Raw genomic sequence first — 13,182 nt, 5'->3', positions numbered from 1 at the left:
GCGCCTCCATATGGCGCCGGAGGAGGACCCGCGGAAAGCAATCAAGTCCGAGGCAGTCGTGCGGTGCGTGCGGTGGCGGCGGGGTGCCCTCCAATCGGCCGCTGGCCCGCTGCATGCATGCGATGGACTCCCACGGTTTTGGCAAACTGAGCTCCAGCTAGTCACGCACTTACTCACTCGCACATAAATAGGTCAATTGCTCTGCATTGAACTCGTCGCCCTTTGCAGTGTGCGTATGGAGACTGGCGGACCTGGGCGGACAAAGGAATGCCTCGAGGTCAGCAACACCCTGCTCAGGGCCTCAACGCGGGCGCAAGCGTGGCACCTTTTGGCATCATTACGAAAGCTGCAGTGCAGCTTGCGGGCTTTCCTGCAGCGCACGCGGCCGCAGCTTCAGACGTCTCCGAGTTGACAACGGCGGATTTAAGGGAACTCACGGACTTCTTTGAGTACATCCAATCCAAGGTGCTGTTTGATGGGCGGCAGCAGCAGGCGCCCGAGCTGCTTTGTGCGCTGCTGCAGCGGCCGGCCCCCCGGGTCGCCTGGCTATCGCTCGTGGTCGCAGCAGCTCGCTGGCAACGGCAACCGCACCTGCGACACGGCAGCGCTGCTAATGAGCAGCAGCAACAACAGAGCGAATGGTGCTTGGCGGTGGAAGAGATGTTTCTTGCTGCAGTTTCAGCTTTGAAGACAGTGCTCGGGCGCTGCGAGCTTTCGGTGCCACTGCTGAAAATGGCGTCGGCGCTGCTGCGCGCGCAGACGCTGCAGGCGCTGGCGCAACAGCTGGCGGGAGTTAACGAGCGCCTGAAGCCGGCGGCGGCAGCGGCGGCGGCGGCAGCGGCGGCCGAGGAGGCGGTGGAGACAGTAGAGACGGTGGAGACGGCAGGCGGCGGGGGTGGCAGCGACGCAAGCCACGCGGCCGCCGCTGGCTCTGGCGACGGCGGCGGCACGGGTGCCGCGGGCGGCGGTGCTGCACGGCAGCGGCGTGTGGCGGCAGCGACAGGAGGAGGCTCAGGAGGTGGTGGGACGCGGCCCAGCAGCAGCAGCAGCAGCAGCAGCACCCCGCAGCCCCAGCAGCGCGATCCTTCGCCGCCGCCACCGCCGCAGCTGCTGCTGCACCATTGCAGCTTTGTAGTTACTGTGGCGGCCTTGCTTACCGAGGCGCTCATGGGCGCAACCTTGTCGTCGGCTGTTGCCGCAATCGGCGCCGGAAGCGGCGCCGCAGGCGGCGTCAGCAGCAACAGCGGCAACAGCGGCAACAGCGGCAACAGCGGCAAGCTTATCATAGACATGGAGGATGAGGACACGCGCACGCGCGCCGCCCACCGGGCGGCGGTAGAAGCCGCGCTGCCGGCACTGCAGATGCAGTTCGCCTCCGCGCTCTGCGCCAGCGGCATCCTGGACCACGGGGTGCAATCGCAGGCGCTGCTGAACCTGCTGCTGGGCGCGCCGGTGCCCGCGTGCTTCGGCGGCGGCCGCCGCCACGAAGACGACATGTGGGCATGCAGGTTGGGCCAGTACTACGAAATGGTGCGGCTACACCTGCTGTGTAACCCCCGGCGGCGGCTGCAGCAGCACGGCGGCGGCGGCGGCGGCGGCGGCGGCGGCGGCGGCGGCGGCGGCGGCGGCGGCGGCCCGCTGACGGCGGCGGCCACGGCGCCGCTGCAGCTGGTGTGTCTTCAGCTCCTGGTGCAGGGGATGCAGGTGTTGTGCGACCTGGACGGCGGGTCTGGGTATGGACTGCCGCATAGGCTGCTGTGGCAGTCGGGCAGCAGCAGGGCGGCACAGCAGCCACCACAGCAGCAGCAGCAGCAACAGCAGCAGCAGCAGCAGCAGCAGCAGCAGCAGCAGCAGCAGGGTTGCGGCGGGGCTACCGGAGGGGCTACCGGAGGGGCGGCGGCGGCAGCCGCCGTGTGCGCCAGAGCCAGCGGCGGCGGCGGCGGCGGCGGCGGCGGTCCACTGCCGGGCGTGGCGCTGCGCATGCTGTTGTCGGTGCTGGGTGAGGGCCCGAGGCCCGACCCCGTCGGCCCACGCGTCGCCGCAGCCCTGCGGCTGCGGGTGGGCTCTGCGGCGCTGGCGCACAGCCGGCGGCTGCTGCTGGTGATGCAGCGGCTGGCGCGGCGGCGGCAGGGCGGCGGCGGGCTCAGTGCGGCGGACGTCGCGTCGTATTGGCAGCTCCAACACGTCATCACCTCTGCTCTCAAGGACACGCTTGTCACCCTGCCAGAGAGCATGCGCACTTATACCGCCACGCGCGTGCCAACGCCGGCGCCGCCGCCGTCATCATCAGCAGCAACAGCCTGTTGGACGGCCGCAGCAGGTGGCGTTATGGGTGACGGCAACGGCGAAGGCGGCGGTGACAGCAACAATGCTGACGGCGAGGCCGCCAGCGGCACCACCGCCGCTGCTTGTGGCACATGCGCTGCTGTCGCTGGAGGTGGTAAGGGCCTGTCGCTGGCGGCGCGAGATGGCGGTGGCGGCGGCGGCGGCACTGGTGCCGGAGGTGGCAGCACTGGGGGCGGTGGCGGCGGCGGTGGCGGCACTGGTGCCGGAGGTGGCAGCACTGGGGGCGGTGGCGGCGGCGGTGGCGGCACTGGTGCCGGAGGTGGCAGCACTGGGGGCGGTGGCGGCGGCGGCGGCATCGGTGCCGGAGATGGCAGCACTGGTGGCGGTGGCGATGGCGGCGTGAGTCGTCGTCGTTGGTGGGCGGGCGTCCTGCGGGAGCGGTGGCGGCTGGCAATGGAGTTGGTGGTGTTCCAGGTAGAGGAGGCGGCGGGCATTATTGGCAGTGCAAACAATGAGGAGCTGAGAGCCCTGGGCCGCTGCCTGACGCCGCCCGCCACCATCTGGGGACTCCGCAGCGCTGCAGCCGCCGCCGGTGCGTAGCGCGCACGTGCCGCGTATGTTGCGCGCGCGGGGCGTCTGGACTGCTGGCGTGCATGCGTACGTGGCGTGGTACGTGTATGTCTGACGTCAGGCAGCATGCATCTCGCTCGACCTACCACTCTTACGTGTCTGCGCTTGGCCACAAGCAAGGTTGCTCATCATTCCGCCGGACCCTTACAGGAGCGCCAAGGGCCGAGGCCGCCGCCGCTGAAACCACAGCATATGCCACGTATTGCGTCACCTGGCCGCTGCCGCCGGTCACACCCATGACGGCCGCCGCGCTGGCGGCGGGACTGCCGCGCGCGCTGGAGCGCCTGCTGCGCGTGGCTAGCCGCCCCATAGGTGCTAGCAGCGGCGGCGGCGCCGCCGCCGCCACTGGCCCGCCTGACCGTCAGCACGACGGCGGCCGGTCGTACTACTCGAGAGAGGTCCTCATCGGCATGTTCATGTCTCAACCGCGCGGCGCATTGGCACTGCTGGAGCTGCTAATGTTCAGCCCGCCGCGCCAGGCGGCGGCGGTTGTGGTGACGGTGGGCAAGCTGCTGCGGCTGCCCGTCGTGTTGTTGGAGGCGGCGGCAGCGGCGGCGGCGGAACCCAGCAATCCGGGGCAACGCAGGGCGAGGCGGCTGGCGGCGCCGGGATCGAGTAGTGCAGCAGCAGGGTCGGGTGATGATCCGTGGCTGTGCCTGCCGGCGGCTGAGCGCGGGCGCTTTGCAATGAATTCAGAACTGCGGATGCGCTCGCTGGCGGCTGAGATGCTAAACGTGCTGGTGCTATGCTGCGGGGTGGCTGGGAGGGCGCTGCCGGCTGCTGCTGCTGCTGCTGCTGCTGCTGCTGATGCCGCGTATCCTGCCGGCGGTCTCGACAGCAGCTCTGGCGCGGCAGCAGCACGCGGCGGTGACGGTGGTGGGAGCAGCAGCTCGGCCGCCGGCAGCAGCTGCGCTGGTGGCAGCGCTTGTAAGGCTGCTGCTGCTAGTGTTGCTACTGCTGCTGGCATCAGTTCCACCACCACCGCCACCACCACCACTGCTTCTGGAACAGCATCGCCTGCCGCCGGGGCACCCGCCGTGACGAGGAACGGCAGCAATGGCGGTGGCGGTGGCGGCGGCGGCGGTGCGGCGGGTGACATGCTCTTTCGTCTGGTGCCGCAGGCCGCGGCTGTGTGGCTGCCGGCCCTCTCCCGGGCGCTCCAGCAGCAGCTGTTGGTGCTGATGACCACTGCTCGCGTCACGTACGTCGGCAGCATCGCAGGCGTGATTGCCGGGATGCTCGAGGACGGGGTGCTGCCGTTTGTGTGGCTGCTGGCGCGCCATGCGCTGCGCCTTGCTACTGACGCCCGGAAAGGCGCGGCGCCGGAGCTGCGGCGGCAGCATTTCGGAAGGGATTGGTTGGGGCCGGCTACTGACCGTGGCGGTGACGGCGGGCGGAGCTTGGAGGGCCGCGGCGGCGGCGGCGGCGGCAGCGGCGGCGGCAGCACAGGCGTGGTGGGTGGTGGTGGCGCGGCCGGTGCGGCTGGTGCGACTGCTGCGGCTTGTGCGGTGGCCAAGGAGGATAAGCAACGAGCATTGCAGCAGGAGCAGGAGCAGGAGGCGGGCGCGCTGAAGCAGCTGCTCCTGTATGAGGCGGACGTGGTGTCGCTGCTGGGGGCGGCGCTGCTGCTGCTGCAGCTGCTGAATCAGGACCACCAGCGCCAACAGCAACAGCAGCAACAGCAACAGCAACAGCAACAGCAACAGCAACAGCAACAGCAACAGCAGCAACAGCAACAGCAACAGCAGCAACAGCAACAGCAACAGCGCGAACATCGACAGCAGCACCAGCACCAACAGCAACAGCAGTGGGGTCCGCCGGGTTACCTTCAGAAGCTCACGGGCGCCTGCTGCGCCGTGGCGGCACTCTGTCCGGAGGAGGTGTGGGCGGCGACGCCGAGGCCGCTGCCGGCCCGCAGCCGTGGGCTGCCGGTGGTGGCGGCGGAATCCGGCGACGATGGTGCGTCCGTCGTGGAGTCCATGGGGGACCGCGTCAAGAGGCTGGCGGCAGCGGGCTTCACGGATGAGCAAGGTCGCTTCTTCTGGTGTGCCCACAGCGTACAGCTACTGACGGGGGCGTGCGCCTGGGTGCCTGTGGCCCCAGGTTTGGAGCGTGCCGCACACTTGCTGTTTGACCAGGTCGTGGACTGGGCGACGCCGCTGGGTGAGGCTGCGGCCGCCGCCGCCGCCGCCGCCGCGGCGGCTGCGGCGGCGGCGGCCGCCGCTCATGCGGATGCTCGCAGGACGGGGGCTGCTGCTGTGGCCACTGCTGACAACCACGTCGTTTCCGCCGGATTCATCTGCACCTGGTTGGCAGGGGCCTCCAGGATGGTGGAGCTGCTGGGTCAGTTCCCGGAGGTGGACGACGACCGCCTGTGCTCACTGGCGGAGGCGCGCGCCCTGTTGCCGGCGTCGGCGGCATGCGACAACGCGGCATGTGTCAACCTGGCTGGGGACAGTGAGGCAGACCTGCCGCCGCCGGCCGTGGCGTGTGACGGCCGCGGCGGCGGCGGCGGCGGCGGCGGCGGCAGTACAGCAGGGCGGCGGGGCCGAGGTGGGGGCGCGGGAGTTGGGCGCGGCGGTGGCGGGGGTGGCGGAGGCGGACGCGGTGGTGGTGGGTGTGCGCTGCGGTACTGCTGCCGCGAGTGTGCCGCGGCCCACTGGAGGGCAGGGCACAAGGAGGTGTGCGTGGCGGCGGCGGCGGGGGCGGCAGCAGCGGGTGCTGGCAGGGGCTAGTGCATGTGCAGTGATGCATAGGCCCAGGGCGAGGCTGCATGTTGCGAACCAGTTACGCACGTGTTTAGGATGCGAGGACGGGTTTGAGAGAATAACGTATGACGACATCACGACCATGCACGGACGTGGCGCCTTGATGGATGCATGGGTGCTGGGGGAGGGACGTGCGTGCTTTGCATTTGGATGTGTGTTGTGTGGTGCTGGTGACATTATACCGTATTGCGTTGCTACCTGGCGGGCACGATGTTACACAGGGTTGCACGGGATTCGTGAGGGACTCAACCGTTTCCTCGTACTATGACAATTGCTTCCAAGTTTTGGGCATGCATGCAACACAGTCGCAGTCGCTTTTGCAAAGAAAGTTGGTGCTGGATGGTCTTTGGTCGTGACTGCCCGAATTGCTTGCTTGCTAGTTGTGAAGAGTAGTGGAGTAGATTGGAAACATATGGCATCTTAAGGTTTGGCTCGTTTGGCACGTATTGGAGCTAGCGCGTGTTGTTGCAGGCTGTGACAAGTGACAAGGCTGAATTGCGTGCGTGTAACGGTCTGCTGACTGCTGCTGTGCTCACGTGTGCTCTGCCTCACTGCCTGCTCATCACCTTGTCGTGGGTTCTGTCAGCGGACGGGCTGCGCTCAATTGAAGATGCAGGGTGATGGCGGCGCAGCAATGGATCACTGTCTGTGCGTGCTTACGTGAACCGCTGCCACAGCAGCTAAACTGTACGCTGAACAACGCACGTATGCGAGAGCCTGACAGGTCTCCCACCTGAGCAAAACAGCCCAGCCAACGGGGAATGAACGGGTTGCGCATCCAGCCGCATGACATCCCATTCCAATACCGTGGCAGCTCAGCGCACGTTACTTTTGTTGGCTCCCGTACGCGGGCTTACACCTGTCGCCTCCATCTCCCGCAACCCACACGTATGCCCTTTGTCAATCCTTTCCAAAGCAACACTGGCAATGATGTGATTCTGCTGCCCCGGCCGCTTGCCGTGCAACAGGGCCTCGTGTGTGCACGCCATGCGTTTCGCCATGCGCTTCCGCGTTGACCCCGTCCGTTTGTCCGCGACTCGCCAGCGAGCAATGCACGCTGCCTCACCCCACTGCATCCCAACCCATCCCAGTATCCCACCCCTACACGGCACCCCACGACACCGCACTGTACCGCACTGTCCCGTACAGTCACCACACCGTCGCAATGCCCACACGCGCGCACGTCAGCACCGCCTTGTGTCCGTGCCCAGCTGTCATCAGCCTACCTGTTGACTGTAGCTTCCAAACCTCATCCACCCTCTTAGCCTCTCACCCTCCAAACAACCCACGCACGGACACCACATAGCGGCAGCTCCGCCCCACTTTGCCGCGCCCATCTTCGCGATATGCCACACAACCATACCCTTCTAGCTCACGCCTGCTACAGCTCCTGCTACTGCTGCTGCTGCTGCTGCTGCTACTACTGCTGCTGCTGCTGCTGCTGCTACTACTGCTGCTGCTGCTGCACCTGCTGCAGCCCCTGCCCAACCAGCAGCGCCGCCGCCGCGTCCAGCGCCCCGTCCAGCACCGACGCCTCCACATGCACGCCGCCGTGCCCCGCCCCGTGCGCCATCACCTGCCGCTGCTGCCGCCACAGCCGCGCAGCCACATCGCTGGGCGCGTGCGTCACCACGCCGCCAAACCGCAGCCAGCGGCTCTTGGCACGCACCGCCGCCCAGTCGCCCGCCGCCGCGCTCTCCAGCACCCCCGCCAGGTGGGTGGATAAGGTGGGACCGTCGCCGTCGCCACCCCAGGCTCGCAGGAGCTCGCAAACGCGCCGCACGTCAATCACTGCGTCCGATGTGTCCGTGTCCACAGTAGCCGCTGGGGCGGCGGCGGGTGCGGTAGCGCCGGCACCCATTGCTGGCGGCAGCGGTGCTGTCGCGGCGGCGGCGCTGCCGCGGCTGCTGATGATCATGCCATCACCACTACTGTCGCTACTGCCGCCGCCGCTGCTGCCGCCGCTTCGGCTACCATGCCCGATGCTAGAGCTGCTGCCATCGAAGGCCTCCTGTCCGACGCTTTTTGCGCGACCCTCGGCGAATTCAACCGAGGGCGCGGCTGCACCACCGCCACCACCACCACCACCACCACCACCACCACCACCACCACCACCACCCTCCGCCTCACAGGGTCCTGCAGGTGCAGAGGCTGCCGCCTGCTCTCCACGCGCCACCCCTGCTGCGGCTGCTGCAGCTGCTGCTGCATCTGCTGCTGCTGCCGGCGGCAGATGACGTGGCTGCTGCTGCGGCAGCGTGCAGCCGCGTGATGCCGCCGGCCGCTGCTGCAGCCGCTGAGGCGCCAGCTGCAGCACCGCTGTCAGGACGGGCACTAGGTCCTGCATCAGGCTCTGCATGGTGCAGAACCGGGAGCTGGTGCTACTGCCGCTGCTACTGCCGCCACTGCCGCTGCTGCTGCCAGTACTACGTTTGGAACGCGTGTCGGTGATCGCACTGCACAGCGCGGCCAGCAGGGCGGGCAGGTTTATGTCGTGCCACAGCAGCCGCTCCCAGCAGCAGCCCTCACGCCGCCAGCCTCCCCCCCCCCTCTGCCCCGCCCCCGTGTTGCTGGTGTTGCGGCTGCGCCTGCTGCTGCTCCCGCCCCTCCTCGCCCTCTGGCGCAGCCGCTGCCGCGCGCAGCAGCAATGGCACCCACCGCAGAATCTTGAGTGATTCCAACAAATCGAAAGCGTCCCCGAAGGACTCCACCACATCGTTGGAGTGCATAGCTGCATATTCGGCTACAGCCCGCATCATCTCCGAGCCCGCCGGCAGTAGCTTCGTCGCCACGACCCGCGCCGCCGCAGCCACCTGTGCTGCTACAGCCGCCTCGTCGCCCAGCTGCAGCCCGGCCAGCGGCGATGAGGAAGGCCCTGGCGTGCCGCCACTGCCGCTTCGTATACTGCCGCCGCTACTGCCGCTGCCACTGCCGCTGCTACTGCTGCTGGCGCTGGCGCTGGCACTGGCGCTGCTACGGCCGCTAGCATTGCTACTGCCACGTGATCCGGCGTCGGCGGGCGTCAGCAGCAGCAGGCCTGCAGTCATGAGGGTCTTGCCTAGGCCGGACGTGTGGAGCCAACAGGCCATGCCGCCGCACAGGTCCAGGCTCCGCCGCATCAGCGTCCCTGCCGCTGACGAGCTAAGCCGCGGACGCCACTGCGGCAGTAGCGGCTCACCAGCAGCCGCCACGTCATCCGGGCTGGCGGCAGCAGCAGCGACCGCACTACAGGCAGGGGCGGCCTGCGTCGTCGCCGTCGCCGCTGCTGCCGCCGCCGCGGTGCCGCCGCTTGCCTGCTGCTGCTGCTGCTGTTGCGCAGACGCCGCCTGCTGCAACGGCATGAGCCTGCGCTGCCGCCTGGGCTGCTGCTGCTGCTGCTGCTGCTGCTGCTGCTGCTGCTGCTGCTGCTTGCCCGCTGGCTCTTGCGCCCCTGCTGCCGCCACCTGCACCCTGCGCCGCCTCTGCTGCTCCTTCTCCTGCTCCTGCTCCTGCGCCTGCCGGGCTGCTGCCTGCTCCTCCTTCCCCGCCTCCACCGCCTCCGCCACTGCCGCCCGAAACAGCGCCGTCCGCTCCCGGACCACGCCCGCCGCCTCCGCCACAAACGCCCGCGCCTCGTCTGGCGGCCCGAACACCAGCAGCTGCGACCAGGCCGCTGCCGTGGCGCCGGCCATCCATCTGACATTATGCCGCAGATCCAATATGTGGACGTCGTGCTGGTAGGTCGACTTGCGGAGCAGTTGCCCCAGCACGGGCAGATAGCCGGCGGCCAGCGCCGCGGCCACGTCGGGGCAGGGCCGCAGCCGCAGCGGCGGCAGTACCATCCGCATTGCCTCCCCTGCAGGGCATTCGCATAGGACAGCGGGTAGGCCGTTAGGCAGCGGCGGCAGCCGGGCAGCGCTGGGGGGTGCTTGGGGAAGGCAGGAGGTAGGGTGCGGGCGCGGCGGGGGGGTGTGCGGACGCGGTGCGTGCATGTGACAGAGGCTGCGCAGGGGGCGGAGTCGCACGCGCGCATACACACACACGCGCACACGCGCACGGGCACGACGACACGTACGGTACAAGGCACCCAACAGAACAGTACTGCCACCAAGGGCGCAAGCAAGCAGCACCCGCAGCAACCTACGCCTCCACATCCGACCTCCCGCGCCGCCTCCAGCGGCACCTGCCGGCACCTCCGCCTCACCCACGCACCTCCTTGCGCACCGCCGCCGCCGCCGCCGCCCGCTGTGTGTCCGCCGCCGTCACCCAGCACCAGCCTCCCCAGGTCCAGCTGCAACACCTTCATAATACAGTACCAAACGTACCAGGCATCTTCCTCAGCTCGCTCCGCCAGCGGCCCCCGCAGCAACGCGACGTCTTGGCGGTTCCGCCGGCCGCCGTCCGGCCACGCAGCGGCACCCGCAGCCGCCGACCGAGGGGCGGCAGCGGCGGCGCCGCCGCCGCCTCCAGCCCCGCCGCCTCCGTCCGGTCCTCCCCAGTCCATGTCCAACAGGCCCGCCCAGCCCAGCGCCGCCCGCCACCAGGACAGCAGGTCCCGCTGCACCGGCGCCGGAGGGTACGGCACGCCGCCGTGGCCCCGCCCACCGCCTGCTGTGCTATTGCCGCCTGTGCTGCTACTGCTGCCACCGCTGCAAGTGCTACTCCTGCTACTGCCACCGCTGTCCTGGCCCGCAAACGCGCCCCGCGGCATCCACACCGCACTGGTGTCCAGCCACGCCGCCCGCGCCAGCTTCAGGCCTGCCGTCGCCAAGTTGACGCGGGAGACCTCCCCCAGCTCCAGCCGCCGCCACAGCGGCTGCGGCACGTCCCGCGACCGCCCCTCCTCCGCAGCGATATCACCGCTGGCTGGAGCGCGTCCCAGACCCACGCCAGGAGCAGTAGCAGCCGCAGTAGCAGGAGCACCAGGAGCAGTAGCAGCAGGAGGAGCAGTAGCAGCAGAAGGCGCAGTAGCAGTGCTGCGGCGCCCCACCACCGCCGCCAGCGCCAGCCGCTGCACGCCACACAGCTGCTGCGCATGCTCCTCCGCCGTCGCGGGCGTGTATGCCATGCAGCCTGCCGCCGCCGCCGCCAGCCGCATGCCGACCTCGAAGGCGCCGCCGCAGTGCAGCAGCGGGCAGCTCCGCGCAGCCGCCAGCCGGCGAGTCAGCTCCTCAGCTGCCGCCGCGGCGCTGCACGGGGCCCCATGACTACTGCCGCGCTCGCCAGCAGCCACCGACGACAGCTGGTCTTGCAGCTGCTGCGGCTGCCCCTCAGCCAGCCCCAACGCGCGCGCGTACGCGGCCCGCAGGCAGCCCGGCTGCGTCCGGCACAGCTGCAGCTGCTCCTGCGGTGACAGGCGGTGGCCCACTGGCGGCGGGTGCTCCTGCAGCCACTGCCAGGCCTCAGACAGCGCAGACTCCCACGCCTCCGCCGCGCGATGCGCCAACCTCCCATGTACGATGACGGGCGGGTCCATGACCACCGACATCCCACCGCCACTGCTGCCGAATAGCTGCTGCCTGCTTTCCTGTGAGAGCAGCAGCGGCGGCGGCGGCGGCTCCAGCGGCTTTACGCCGCCGGATCCCAGCAGCGGCAGCATGACGTGACACCGCTTGCAGCTGCCCTCGCCGTCAGGGCCGTCAGAGCCGCCCGGACCGCCGCCAGCGCCACCCGCACCCCACACAGCCCGCAATCCTCCAGCCGCCGTTGCCATCCACGATGCCCCCATCCCCACGACCGGGCCCCGACCGCCGCCAGCGCCGCCGCCGCGAGTGCCGCCTGGCGGCGCCATCACCCTAGCCACGGCCGCCGCCACCGGGCTGCACCGCAGGCCGTACGTGCCGCCGCCGTCAACCGCCGCGCACGTGTGTACGGCGTGCGCCGCCAGCGCGTACGACAGCGCGGGGCACGCCGCCACGTAAGGCTCTAGAACCTGCGGCGTGATGCCCAGCAGCTTCGGCGTCAGAACATTTGTTGTAAAGCGTCGGATAGCGGTTGACAGCTCCTCCGCCTGCTGCTGCGTCGAGCTGCCGCCGCCACCGCTGGCCCCTGCTGCTACAGCCGCTGACGCCGCCAGCAGTGTGCGGCTGTAGCAGTCGAGGAGCTTGAGTTCGAAGGTGGGGTCGGGCAGGGAGCTGCGGAGGGCGTCAATGGCGTGCCGGACGCTCCGAAAGTCGTCGGTTGCGCTGTCGTAGAGGCAGTTGAGGGTGGCCAGGAGGTCCCAGGTGTGAGTCAGCCAATACCACACCGTGCACCACCCCGCCTTGCCCAGCCTCACGCGCCGCTGCGGTGCCACGGCCGCAGACGCCAACGCCGCCGTCACCTGCTGCTGCTGCTGCTGTTGCTGTTGCTGCTGTTGCTGCTGCTGTTGTTGATGCTGCTGCTGCTGCTGCTGCGGCGGCTGCGGCGGCGGTGGCGGCGGTGGCAGCAGTGGTGGCGGTGGCGGTGGCAGCGCCGGCTCAAGCGCACAACAGCAGCGCTCCAGGGCCGCACACGTCACCTGGAAGCAGCCGCAGCGGACCAGCAGCGTCAGCACCTGCGCCTTCAGAAGGCCGCCGTCCTCCGTCGCCGCCGCCGACGCCGCCGCCGCTGGCGTATCGTTGCAAGTGAAGTGGTTGGCCAATGCAAGCACCAATGCGCTCAGCAGCCGGCTAGCGGCGCTGCACAGGGCGTCGTTATCCGTGCCAAGCGCAGGTGCGGCGGCGGTGCTGCCTGCGGCGCTGCCGCCAGTGGTGCTTCTGCTGCCGCCGCCGCCGCTGCCGCCGCACGAGGAGGCGGCGGCGGTGCTACCGAAAGAGGAGGAGGCGGCGGCGGAGGTACTGGCTGTGGTGACGAAGGGCGGCTGTGCCGGCACTGCCAGCCTGAGGCACCAGCCCAACAGCGCCATCAGCCCCTGCAGCTGGCCGCACAGGCGGGCCTCCGTGAAGATGTCGGGAGTGGTGTGGCTGGGATCGGAAGACACGACCTCCCTGATCACGGCCAGGTCGTCAGCCGCCGCCGCCAGCTCCGCCGCTCTAGGCAGCGGCAGTGGGGCCCCGCCTCCACCGCCGCCGCCGCCGCCACCTGCTGCTGCCACCCTTGCGCCGCCGCCTGATGCTGCTCTGCGGCTGCTGCCTCCGCCCCTGCTGCCAGAACCTCGCGCGATCGCGGCGGCGGTCGCGGCAGCAGCACCGACGTGCGAGCTGCTGTTGCTTCCGCCAGAGCCGCCGCCGCTGCTGCTGCCTGCATTCCCATTGTTACCACTGGCACTCATGAGCTGTTGCTGTTGCTGCAGCAGCAACGCCTGGAGCACGCGGCCGCCCAGAGCGCACACCCGCGCAACCCGCTCCTCGTGGCTCGGCTCGGCCTGATGCGAGGAGGCGGAGCTGCTGCCGGCGCCGGTGCGGACCGACAATAGCCTGATGAACTTAGAAGGCGGCATCGCGACCAGCGGAATTAAGCTAGCGAGGCAAAACCTGTTACAGCGCTGCAATCATTCAGAATCATTTGTGCATTGAAGTTCGTTCACTGCTGCACTTTGCTC

General features: G+C 69.2%; 2 protein-coding genes across 2 annotated transcripts; one reads left to right on the top strand and one right to left on the bottom strand.

The window, feature by feature from the left end:
- The first annotated feature begins 195 nt into the window (after positions 1–195).
- On the top strand, positions 196–6,381 carry CHLRE_17g736350v5 (uncharacterized protein). Its single transcript, XM_043072551.1, has 3 exons — positions 196–2,878; positions 3,067–4,875; positions 5,020–6,381. The coding sequence occupies exons 1-3, from the start codon at positions 268–270 to the stop codon at positions 5,649–5,651; spliced, it is 5,052 nt and encodes a 1,683-aa protein (XP_042915010.1). The 5' UTR covers positions 196–267; the 3' UTR covers positions 5,652–6,381.
- Positions 6,382–6,525: 144 nt separating this feature from the next.
- On the bottom strand, positions 6,526–13,135 carry CHLRE_17g736329v5 (uncharacterized protein). The gene is made up of 3 exons (XM_043072550.1): positions 9,873–13,135; positions 8,340–9,516; positions 6,526–8,137 (listed from the first exon to the last, which is right to left on the bottom strand). The coding sequence occupies exons 1-3, from the start codon at positions 13,078–13,080 to the stop codon at positions 7,132–7,134; spliced, it is 5,391 nt and encodes a 1,796-aa protein (XP_042915009.1). The 5' UTR covers positions 13,081–13,135; the 3' UTR covers positions 6,526–7,131.
- Between the last annotated feature and the right edge of the window lie 47 nt (positions 13,136–13,182).

Source organism: Chlamydomonas reinhardtii, chromosome 17 (assembly GCF_000002595.2).
Source record: "Chlamydomonas reinhardtii strain CC-503 cw92 mt+ chromosome 17, whole genome shotgun sequence".
Classification (NCBI taxonomy): domain Eukaryota; kingdom Viridiplantae; phylum Chlorophyta; class Chlorophyceae; order Chlamydomonadales; family Chlamydomonadaceae; genus Chlamydomonas; species Chlamydomonas reinhardtii.
The sequence above is the reverse complement of the archived record's forward strand: the minus strand, read 5'-3'. Positions and strand labels throughout refer to the sequence as shown.